Here is a 12,672-nt window from a genome sequence, read left to right on the forward strand (position 1 = left end):
GGCTTATTTGACTGCCATGGCTCATGAGAGTTGTAGTTAACAAGGTCTGAAGCCTTCTCTGTCAAAGGGTGCCACCAAAGGACAAGTTCCAGTATTCCACATAGCAATTCAAGTCGTGTCAAACTGCATTGATTCTAAAATGCATGAGAGGTCAGAAAGAGCTTCTTGTGAGGAAGAGGAAGAGGAGGTCCATGAGTATATCTATTGACACCAGGCATGGGCAAACTTGGGCCCTAGAGGTGTTTTGGAGTTCAGCTCTGTTGGGGAATCTGAACTGATAGGCTCAAAATAACCCTGGGTTGGGGTGATTCTACCATAAATATAGCAGAGGAAACTTCATAACCAGCAGAAACTTACATGTTTCTATTGTTTTTATACTGTTTTTATTATATTATGTATATTTATGCTTTTCTTCCTGTGGGCACTGTGCTGTGCTGGTTGTTAGCCACCCTGAGTCCCTCTGTGGAGATGAGATAGGATGGGATATAAATGCCCTAAATAAATAAATAAATGTGATGAGCTGGGATAAACTTCTATATCTTAGGATGACGCAGAGTCAGAACTTTAGGTTCAATGATATTTTTTATTGAAGTAAAAGAAATACATTCTTGATAGAAAAGGTCTTGGTACTGACTAGGTTACTAAATCCCATCTTCTAAAGAGATAAAGGGTAAAAAAAATCCATGCAGCTACATTTTGCCTAGAGAGGGGCAAAATGTGCATCCTCATAGGTAGAAAAAAGCAGAAGAGTTTGGAAAATGTAGGATGGCTATATTCTATAGTGCATGGAAGATCAGAAAGAGGTTCTTGTGAGGAGGAGGAAGAGGAAGTCCATGGGTATATCTATCTATAGCAGGAGTGGGCAAACTTGGGTCCTACAAGTGTTTTGGATTTCAACAGCCTCAGGCCTTTTCCTTTCCCCCCTCAACCGCTTAAGGGCCCAAGGACCTTTCCACAGAGCCCTATATCCCAGAATATCAAGGCAGGAAATCCCACAATATCTGCTTTGAACTGTGTTATTTGAGCCCACACTTAGATAATGTGGGATTTTCTGCCTTGATATTCTGGGATATAGGGCTGTGTGGAAGGGCCCCTAGTTTGTCCATGCCTGAGCTACAGTGTTCTTTCACGGAGTTTGTTGCCTACCCGCTGCAATGTGAAGCTATCTTTAAACTGCATTAAAAGGGTAGTGTAGATGGGGCCAAAGGGCTGCCAGGACGGGCTCCGGAAGGGAGTAGCAGCTGCTAGGTTGGCCAAAGGGTCGCCGCTGCTGGTGGCGGTGATGGGGAAGGGCCTCTTTCCCTTGGCAAGCGGGCCACTGGGATTTGGGCAACTGGAGTGGCAGCTCCTCCGCCTCATTTGCTTACTAATGGGTTTCTTGCTTTGCAAATCGCCTTCGCGTTTTCCAGGCACAGCCTCCCAAGGCAGGGGACGGGGGTAATCCGGAGCGGAGGGGATTTCTCCTCGGGAGGGGAGTTTTTCAAGGGCCGCGGGAGGGAAAGGAGCAGGAAGGCCTCTTGAGCCAAACGTGAGCCCCTCCCATTCCCCCAGAGCTACACACTTCCCTACCCAACACTTTGAAGAAATGTAAATGTGATCAACCGGGCTCAGAGAGGAGAGGGAGAAGCCAAGCGCGGAAAGGACATTTATTTTTGATCTAGGGAGGTTAATGTAGCGTGGCTTGGAAACCTTCCAAAATATATTGGGGGTGTTCTCCCTCCCCCTCCCTAGGCTTGTCTTCGTCCACTTCAGCCGGGAAAATCCCTCCTTCAGACCCCAAGCGTTGTTCGACTTCTCTTTTCTTTTATCCAGTTTCCCCCCCTCTTCTTTTATTTTCTGCCATATTACGAGAACCGTTTTGAAAACTGCTCTCATTCCCAAAACAAAACAAAACAAAGGAGATCTGGGTTTCTTTCCTAGCTTCAGATAAAATAAAAGCAATTAGAGGATTTGTCAGAGGCAACAAAACATTGGCTGCGGTAGGTCAAGTGCGGGGGGGGGGGGGGGAGAAAGAGAAGAGAAAAAACCACTTGTCTCTCAGCTGGTTAAAGAGAGCGTTCAAAAGAAAGAAAGGAGATCAAGAGAGTAAAAGAAAGAAGGGCTGCCTATGACACCTCTGAAGGTGACACGCTCTAAAAAAATCCAGTTTGTACTTTACATTGACTTCATTCTGAACCCCACCAACGATGGAATTGAACCAGTCTTGGCACACAGAACTCCTATGATCAAGAGAAAGTACTGGAAAGGTTTGGTGGGCATTGACCTTGAGCTTTGGAGTTGTAGTTCACCTACAACCAGGGAGCAGTGTGGACTCAAACAATGGTGGATCTGGACCAAACTTCACACGAATACTCAACATGCCCAAATGTGAACACTGATGAAGTTTGGAGAAAATAGACTTGTCATTTGGGAGTTGTAGTTGAAGGGATTTATAGTTCACCTATAATCAAAGAGCATTCTGAACCCCACCAACGATAGAACTAGGTCAAACTTCCCACACAGAACCCCCATGACCAACAGGAAAGACTGTGTTTTCTGATGGTCTTCGGGGACCCCTTTGACACCCCCTCATGACCCCCCCCCCTCTGCAAAACAACCAACAATTATCCCTTCGGATTAATCCATTCCCACCTACCCCACCCTGAACAAATCTTGTCAAGGAAGCACCATTAAAGGCAGGGTCCTAGCCAGAAAAATTTTTCGGGAGGGGTTGAAATTTTCAGGGGGGGGTTTGAAAATTTCGCGGGGGGGGGGGGGTTGAAACCTGCCTTCTAGCTCACGCTGAAGCAAAGAGCACAGCAGGGGGCAGAGCAGCCTCCAATAGCCTGCAGCTCCACCCCTGTCAACCACCTCCACCAAGTCTGGCCTCTTTAATGAGAGCATTCAACACACACACACACAACTTGCTTGCTTCACTACATCTGCTATTGCTGCAAGTAATGACAGTGTGAATAAATTGTCAATATTTAAGGCCTTGCATGGTCTGGGGCCTGTACCTGGGGGACCGCCTCATCCCCTACCAACCCCAGAGATCCCTCCATTCTGAGGACCAAGGTCTATTGGAAATTCCCAGTGTCAAGACCTTGCATCTAACAGCAACCAGACGCAGAGCCTTTACAGTAGTGGCACCATCACTCTGGGATACTCTGCCACCTGAAGTCCGTGCCTCCGTAATCTCTGATATTACTGTTTTTAAATTGTTTTTAAATTGTTTTTAAATTGTGTTCGATTTTAGCCTGTTCTTGTAAGCCGCTCTGAGCCCCAGGGGAGTGGCAGCATATAAGTTCGAATAACAAACAAACAAACAAATAAATATTTGCTTGAGATAGTGTTTGCAGTTCTGGAGGGACTCTTAATTTTTTGCATCTCATAGACTTAGCATGGAGATTTGGTTAACCAGTTAAAATTCATGAATAAACTGGGTTTTAAAAAAAAAATCGGGGGGGGGGGGGTTGAACCCCTAACCCCCCCCCCCCCCCCCCCCGCTACAGGCCTGATTATAGGGTCTCCATAGGCTGGAAACGACTTGAAGACACGCAACGACAAAATCATATGTAAATTGCAATGGTGGGTCTATATACTTCTCAAGTGAGAGGCGAGGAGCCCCGTGGATTGTTGATCGAAAGATTGGGGTGAGCTCCCGTTTGTCAGCTCCAGCTTCCCATGCAGGGACATGAGAGAAGCCTCCCACAGGGTGGCAAAACATCCGGGCGTCGCCTGGACAAAGTCTTTGCAGACGGCCAATTCTCTCACACCAGAAGCAACTTCTCAAAGCATTGAGAGGCATTCAGAGGGTTGGAAGGACTGGCATTCCTGGCTTCCTCAAGACCTCCCCCTCCCTTCTTTGGCTGAACGAGAGAGTTAATTTCTCGCAGCAGGTTAGGCTATAATGTAGCCACTGGTTGTTCATTAAACCGCAGGAGCGGATTCTGCTTCCCGTCTTCTAGCGTTGAAGAAGTGGAAGCAGCCCTCCTCGCTCCCACATTCACATTTAGATTAATTAACAACTGGTGAACACACACACAGTTGGAATGGGAGCTCTTAGATTGGCCAAGATAGGGCGCCATAGCAGGGAAGGCTTCGAGAACCAATCACAGAGAAAACAAACAGATCGCCTAGATCTTTATTTTTCCCTCTTTGGCTTCCCGTAGTTGCCCAGCCTTAAGGAGCCTGAAAGATGCCTGACTTCTAAAGCTTTTCTTATGAAACCTTCAAATGCTTTCTCTCCTTTGTTGTTGCTGTGTGCCTTCGTGTCGTTTTCCTGAGAGGTCATCAGAAGGTTTTCTTGGCAGGATTTGTTCAGGAGGGTTTTCCCATTCCTTCCCCTGGCTGAGAGAATGTGATCTGCCCTCAAGCTCTAGCAGTAAATTTCCATGGCCAAGCAAGAATGCGGGCCCTGGTCTCTAGAGTTCAGATTCCACCTGAACATTAGGAAGAACTTCCTGACTGTGAGAGCCGTTCAGCAGTGGAACTCTCTGCCCTGGAGTGTGGTGGAGGATCCTTCTTTGGAAGCTTTCAAACAGAGGCTGGATGGCCATCTGTCGGGGTGCTTTGAATGCAATTTTCTTGCTTCTTGGCAGGGGATTGGACTGGATGGCCCATGAGGTCTCTTCCAACTCTATGATTCTATGATTCTATCTGTATCTGTAGAATTAATGTAGATCAATGCTACTTTAACTGCCATGGCTCAATACTATGGAATCAGGGGAGTTGTAGTTTTGTAAGGTGTTTAGCCTTCTCTGCCGAAAACCTTTGAGCCATAACAGTTAAAGTGGTGTTAAATTACACTAATTCTACAGTATAGATGCACCCAGCAGGGATCCCATCTGGTCTGCTGGCTTTGTTATTTTTTCATTGGTTGAGGGTGAATGGAAAACCTATCAAACAAACCCTTGTCAGGATTGCCTTCCATCTGTAAATCTATGTTCTCATTGTAACAGACCACACAGATCCAGAATAGGTCTCCACAGTCACTTATGGACCCACTTCCAAGACGCAAACCTTGGAAGAAGTTGCACCCCTAATCAATAGTTTCCAAACTTGGTGTTGGGAATAGCTGCCTTCTCAAGCCTCCTATACTAGTTATTTGTTTATGTATAATTGTTTCCTGAATTGTATATATGTGTATTGGTTTGCGGTTTTCTTCCACCTCTTTGTTGTGGGAGGGGCTTCACACCATGTAATCAGAACTGGGCTTGTTCCGGACTCAGATTCCATTTTAGATCTCAGTGTGCCTTTAGAAGACTGTGGAAACAGTAGGATTTGAAGTAGTTTCTCTGAGTAGATAACACAGGGCATCTTTCTTAGAATCAATACTCCATAGTCCAAAGCATCTCTCTGTTCTGACAGTCTAATAGAGTCTCTAAGCATACAGTTCCTGCATTGAAGTTTAAACTAACTTCAATGCAGGAACTGTATGCTTAGAGACTCTATTAGACTGTCAGAACAGAGAGATGCTTTGGACTATGGAGTATTGATTCTAAGAAAGATGCCCTGTGTTATCTACTCAGAGAAACTACTTCAAATCCTATTTGTGATTGGATTGATAAGCAAAGTACCTGTATGCTGAAATACATGAAGTTTGTGAGTAAACCAATTATGTTACTTTTTAAAAAGTCTGCCTATTTTTGTCTTTTGAGAGCATGATTTAAAGGCAAATATATTTTAAGGGAGAGTAGATGTTTTTGGGCAACTACAAAGAACACTTCTGAAACTCTGCTGAATATATGTGTGCACGTGAGAGCGTGTTTTTGGTGCACTGGCATATCTTTACCCCTCACAGTTGAAAGACATACCTAGGTACATCAGTTTAACAGCTGAGAAACCTAGCTGTCTTGCATGAATGCTGGTGAATGCCATTTTCCAAAAAGCTTCTGACTCTTGATAGGTCATGCTTTTACCAAGAGGTTATGGCATCATTTTTCAAAAGGTTGTGACTTCTAACAAGGTCATGCCTTTCCAAAGACCATATAATCTCCAAAAGGTTCTGGAGATTTCCATTTTCCAAAACTTGGTCTTCAGTTCCCAAAATTCCTGACATATCTTGCCAAGAAAACTCAGGAATAGGATAGACATAACTTAGAAATGATTTGAAGGCACACTATAACAAAGACCATCAGGAAACACAGTATTTTCTGTTGGTCATGGGGGTTCTGTGTGGGAAGTTTGGCCCAATTCTCTCGTTGGTGGGGTTCAGAATGCTCTTTGATTGTAGGTGAACGATAAATCTCATCAACTACAACTTCCAAATGTCAAGTTACATTTTCCCCAAACTTTACCAGTGTTCACGTTTGGGCATATTGAGTATTCGCGCCAATGTGCCCAAATCATTGTTTGAGTCAATAGTGCTCTCTGGATATAGATGAACTACAACTCTCAAATTCAAGTTCAGTGCCCACCAAACCCTTCCAGTATTTTCTGTTGGTCGTGGGAGTTCTGTGTGCCAAGTTTGGTTCAATTCTATCGGTGGAGTTCAGAATGCTCTTTGATTGCAGGTGAACTATAAATCCCAGCAACCATAACTTCCAAATGACAAAATCAACCCCCCCCCCCAACCCCACCAGTATTCAAATTTAGGCATATCAGGTATTTGTGCCAAATTTGGTCCAGTGAATCCTGCATATCAGATATTCCCATTACGATTCATATCAGAAGCAAAACTACCGTTATGAAGTAGCAACGAAAATAATGTTATGGTTGGGGGTCACCACAACATGAGGAACTGTGTTAAGGGATCGTGGCATTGTGTGTGTGTGTGTGTCGGGGGGGTGGGGGGGAGAGCTGGGTATTAATAAATGTAATCATAATGATAATACTTATGCAAAGAAATTCTGTCGCACCTTTGAAAACTGATATTGCAGAGTGACACAGATATGTCTTTGTATTCTATTCGTATGACCGAGTGACCAAAGTTAATAAGTGCTAGACATTAGGTGAAAGAAAGAAAGACTGAAAAAAGAACGTTTTCACGGTCTGTATGCATATGTATAAAACATATAAAATCCCGACCTTTTTGCCCAAAGATTCCCTTGCACCTTTTTGCCTTCCCCGCTGTGACGTCACTGAGCCAGCGCTCTTGCTGAGTGGCAGTTCCCACGTGCCTTCGAAAATGAGCGAGGCCCAGGAAAAGCCGGAGTTAGTGGCGATGGAGGGAGCAGGCTAGGAAGAGGTCTTGAAAAAAGAAAAGCCTGATGTTTGTATAACGCTGGATTTAGGTCTCCCTGCTTCTCGCCTTGACACCTGTAAAGCCACTTACAGGGGCATCGATCTGACTTTCTCTCTTTGAAAATAGGTGTTTGGGAAGTCTGATTTTAGACGGAAGAAAACCCAGCCAAGCCAGGGGAGAAGGTTGTGTGTGAGATCCAAGGCGATCCACAAAGTGGCCCAACCTCCTTTCTACTCGAGCTGAACTGTCTCCGCTTCCCTATTTTTATAGTGCCTCCAACTGCTCTTTAGTGTGTGTGTTTTGTCTTTTGAAACATGGAATTGAAATCTTAGCTGAACATTCTCAATGCTCTTCTCAAGAGCAAAAGTCTAGGATTCTGTAACGTGGGGCTATAGTGGAATGGATTTGTAGCGCTATAATTGTGTGCTGCCAAAGCGCCCCCCCCCCCCCCCCCCCGTGACTGAGGAAAGCAAGGGAAGGAGAATTCTTCGATGGGGATTTCCAGAGTCTTCACCTCACAGGGCAACTCAGGTTAGAGGAAAGGGAAAGGAAGTTTCTCTTGGATTTGGAGAGAGCCCCTGTTGGGTCTTTGAGGTGTCCTTTGCCCAAGAAAAAGCTATGAAATTAATGGGCTCTCCATAGGTTGAGGGACTACCTGAAGGCACATGCACAGAAGAGATGGTGGAAATAAGTGCTGCATGTCTTGGAAGCTAAGTAAGGTCTGCCTTACAGCCTCATCACATCGCAGCATTGATCCACTTTAAATCTGGTTTCTGCCTCCTGCAGAATTCTGGGTTTGTAGTTTAGTGAGGATCAGGGCCTACCTAGCTGAGCAGTTTAAAGGTCCCTTCCTAAACTACAAGCCTCAGAATTCTGCAGGAGACAGAAACTGGATTTAAAGTGGAGCCATGCTCTAGTGCAGTGGTTCTCAATTTGGGGTCCCCAGATGTTTTTGGTCTACAACTCCCAGAAATCCTAACAGCTGATAAACTGGCTGAGATTTCTGGGAGTTGTAGGCCAAAAACATCTGGGGACCCCGGGTTGAGAACCACTGCCTAGTGTGATGAGGTCCTGAGTACTTGGATGAGACACCTCAAATGAACACAAGTGGTGTGGGTTATTTTTCAAAAGCAGATGCTGGCCAAACCATAACTGAGTATGCCTTTGCAAAAAAAAACCCTCAGAAATCTTAGTCCAAACTTTAAAGGAACTATCCAAGGTCTGTGGCCTCTTTTGAGGATAGGAAGAGTTCCTTTAAAGTTTGGCTGAAGAGCTGGAACAGAGTCATGGAACTGACATCAAAGTCATTGATGGAGTTATAAATGGAAGATACACAAGTCATTGTTTTCTCTGTCTGCACCTACTGTTTTCCTTGTAATGTCAGAATTGTTTGTTGTGTAGTGGTTTGGGCACAGACTATGGTCCTGGAAACCAGGGTTTGAATCCTCACTCAGCTATAGAAACCCACTGGGTGACCTTGAGCAAGTTGGTCTCACTTTGAGCCCCAGAAGAAGGCAAAGGTCAAGCCACTCTGAACAAATTGTGCCAAAAAGCAACAACACTGATAGATTACCATAAGCTGGAAATGGCTTCAAGGCACACAACAACAAACTGCAAATAAACAGCCTGGGAAACTGCAGTGGGTCTCACAACCTGGGTGTGTTTTTTTTTTCACTGAATGTCTATGTCTTCACAGGACTGGGAGAAGCCTGGGGCCACCCAAGTCGAACCAGCCCTTTGGACAATGTTGGGCGAGAGCTGGGATCCCATCTGCTGCAGGTACCACATTCAGCAAAAATAAAAATGCTATTTCCTACTTGCTTATTTTAATGCATGGACCCATAATCCACCCAAGAGGACACACCCAGGTCCTGGAAACTGTCTCTTCTCTTGTGGGATGAACTCTCCATCTGACCTCTTAAAGACATAGAATCTTATAGCTGGAAGAGGCCACAAGAGTTGTCTAGCCTTGAGTCCTCCCTGGGGGTGAGAAGGGCAGGGTAAAAGTAACTGAAATAAATGCTAAAGCCACCCAAAAGGTAAGCCACTACATGGCTAAATGTTGATCAGAGACAGAGAAATAAGTGGTTCTTCAGAAGTTGTTCCCATTTAACCTAAGTCAGCACTGCCAAGATATTATGGAAGCTGCAATCCAGTAGCATCATCTAGAGGGCTGTGCAATGTCCACCCCCACAAATGATTTGCAAGACTAAAGAATCCTATATTGTTGGTCTTTTCTTCTGCTTCTAGGCTTCCAGAACAACTAGACATGTTGCCATTGCCTTTAGTGGAGCTTTAGGGCAGAGCTCAAAAGAGATACTGTGTTTGATCTACAACTTCCAGAATCCTCCTATCAAGTAGGGGAATTATAGTTCAAAGAGGGAAGTTCCTCAACTCTGCCATCAGGCTATTTTCCTTTACATTTTGTGAAAGGTTTTGTGAAAGGTTTTGCAACAGAGGCCAGATCCCTTTTAGCAGAGAACCTTGGGTTCATAGATCTTTCTCTGAGGTCCTAAAGATCATTTCTAGTCAGCATTCAAAGTCCTGGCAAAGATGGACAACTATCCTGACTCTTTTTAAGAAAGTGTTATGGTTGGTGGAGAAAGCAGGCATTCTTGGATTAATGGCTGTTATTTAAATTGTGGAAGATTTATGGCCATGGACACATTTTGCATATTTCTGTATCCTGTCATGTTCTGTCCCACTCCCTTTATAGTTCAGATTAAAACCCAGAGTGACTTACAGAAATATAACAATCAGTGTAACATATACTGTGTACTTCTGTGTCAGGGTGCAGTAATAGATCAAACCATAACTCCTCAGTGTCAAACCAGTTGGGTGATATTAATCAATTTCAATCTGTGCAGGTCCACAGTAAGAGATTGGATTGATATCTGTTTGGACTTTTCCAGCAGATAATCCTGTGAAATGGTGTTTGAGACTTAAGAGGCTGTAACCTACAGAAGGTTCCTCTGAGATTTAAGAGGCTGTTAACAATTGAAAGACTTCTCATGAGGGAATAGGGGTAATGTATTTATTTATGTATTTCATACGCTTCTATCCTGCTCTGAGTCCCCTCTATCCCGCCCTTCTCCCCACAAGGGGGACTCAGCGCAGCTTCACAGAGGCATCAACTTACAACGTATACATCATAAGAAAACAGTTAAAACAGTAAAGATATTTTAAAACATTATACATTAAAACATTATACAAATCAACCAATAAATTCATTTAACAATAATATTAGCATGCCAGTAAAACCAAAAATCAAGCCGGGGAATCCAATATCGCAAACCCAAAGTTCCTTTTCCTATTGTTACTATCATCTAGTCAAACACCTGGCCCCAGAGCCAGGTCTTCAGTTGTCTTCTAAAGGACAGGAGGAAGATGGTCAACCTGACGTCCTTAGAGAGGGAGTTCAACAGACGGGGGACTACTGCCAAGAAGGCCCTGCCTCTCGTCCTCACCAATTGTGTTTGTGAGAGTGGTGGGATCGAGAGCAGGGCCTCTCCTGCGATCTTAAGCTTCATGATGGTTCATAACAGGAGATATGTTCAGACAAGTATTTTAAACTGGTATAAAGCAAAGCTAAACTGTCCATTTAGTTCTTCCAGTACAGCCTTATCCATTGAGTTATGCTTAGAAAGCTCAATGCAATATCACAATCTGGTGTCCTTGGAATGAGACTTTTATGTGATCCTCCCCAGCTCCCCTTTATGTTTCCAGGTTGTATCTGTTAACTCTCTTCTGCCTCCATTTAATTTTCGGGTAAAAGTAAGATTGAATTGGCAAGAGCAGAACTCACAACCTTTTGTTGTCATACTACAGCTCCCAGCTTCTTCCTACCAGTGCCCATGCTAGCAAGCCTACTGGGGGCAGTAGTTCAAAAATGAGCTTTCCCAAAAGTTGGGGTAAGGTCACCATATAGGAAAGTCAATTTCACCATTTGTACTTCTTTCCTTTTAGACTTTGGATGGTTTCATATTTGTGGTAGCTCCAGATGGCAAGATCATGTACATCTCTGAGACCGCCTCTGTTCACTTGGGTTTGTCACAGGTATGGTACCATGTTTTGACAAAATTCATGCAAAATGGGGTGGGGGGGGGGGATAAGAAACCGATTCTATGTGTAGTTGGGAGAGATCATATAGCCTCTCAGATGTAATTGGAATGGATGGCAACTCCGAGCATTCCTCACCATTAGCTATACTGGCTAAGACACCTGGGAGTTGCTGCAAAATCTGGTGATTTCACACCTAGCCCCCATCAAAAGACAAGAGATTATTATTTATTTCAGAATGTGTGACTTCTTGATAAAAAATCTTAGATCATAAGTATTTTCAACTCTTTTTTTTCTCATGATCTAAGTATTGGGAGAAATGTGGGATAAAAAAGATAAAAAATAAGATTAGCACCTGAGTTCAACTGCACTGGATGGGCACATTAAAATAATCTAAAGAGGAATGATGAAGTCCAGGCCCCTCTGTGTGCCTGTGCTCCCCTTAGTCATCTGCACACATTCTTCCTGACTGTCTTCACTGAGGGTTCCTTGCTTATATTTCCAACTCGTATTTTCACTAACTTTAATACTCCAGCCAGTAATTCTCAAACCTAAAGGTTTTTGGATTTTGATTCCAGCTACCACTTTGGCCAATGGTCAGAGATACTGGAAGCTGAGGTCCAAAAACACTTGGAGGACCAGAGTTTAGGAACCATTGCTCCAGGCAGTTGAATTGCTTTGGAAAATAATATCCATATATGTGCGTATGTAGTAAGTATGAATGTTATTTTACAAATAAATTCTGTATATTCTCAGGCAGGAAAATAAGGTGTGTGCTCTCTTTTAAAAAGGGGTTTAAACATTAGTATCTTTTTTTCTAAACCATTTTATAATATTTTTATTTTTTTAAATTGGATTGTTTTAACTAATTTTATCTGTGAGCTGCTTTGGATCATACTTTGGGAGAACAGAGGCATATTATACATGTGTGTGTGTACTTTTAAAATGACCCAGGCATTTAAAACTATATTTCTCATATATATGTGTGTGTAGCATTACTTTAAAAACTGTATATATTATCATGGAGAAAACCAGAATGCATGACCAACCTTTTTAAAAGGTTTCTTTCTTTCTTTTTCTCCCAAACACATGTATACTATATTGTTGAAGGCTTTCATGGCCAGAATCACTGGGTTGTTGTAAGCTTTTTGGGCTGTATGGACATGTTCCAGAAGCATACTCTCCTGACATTTTGTCTGCATCTATGGCAGGCATCCTCAGGTTGTGAGGTCTTCCAATAGTTTCCAGTAGACCTCACAACCTCTGAGGTTGTGTGCCATAGATGCAGGTGAAACGTCAGGAGAGAATGCTTCTGGAGCATGACCATACAGCCGGAAAACTCACAACAACCCAATTGCATACTTTTACTTATTTATTTTTTAAAAAACGAATTGATTTATTGCTTTAACTCATTGTATTTGTGAGCTGTGACGTTTTGGGAAAACTGT

General features: G+C 43.5%; 1 protein-coding gene across 1 annotated transcript in view; it reads left to right on the plus strand.

Moving 5' to 3' along the window:
- SIM1 (SIM bHLH transcription factor 1) overlaps positions 1-12,672 on the plus strand; it is an 89,885-nt gene that overhangs the window by 25,260 nt on the left and 51,953 nt on the right. The window contains exons 2-3 of the mRNA XM_060753087.2: positions 8,862-8,944; positions 11,132-11,221. Coding sequence (XP_060609070.2) covers positions 8,862-8,944; positions 11,132-11,221 — 173 coding nt within the window. The remainder of the gene's footprint in view (positions 1-8,861; positions 8,945-11,131; positions 11,222-12,672) is intronic.

Source organism: Anolis sagrei, chromosome 1 (genome assembly GCF_037176765.1).
Source record: "Anolis sagrei isolate rAnoSag1 chromosome 1, rAnoSag1.mat, whole genome shotgun sequence".
NCBI classification, from domain to species: domain Eukaryota; kingdom Metazoa; phylum Chordata; class Lepidosauria; order Squamata; family Dactyloidae; genus Anolis; species Anolis sagrei.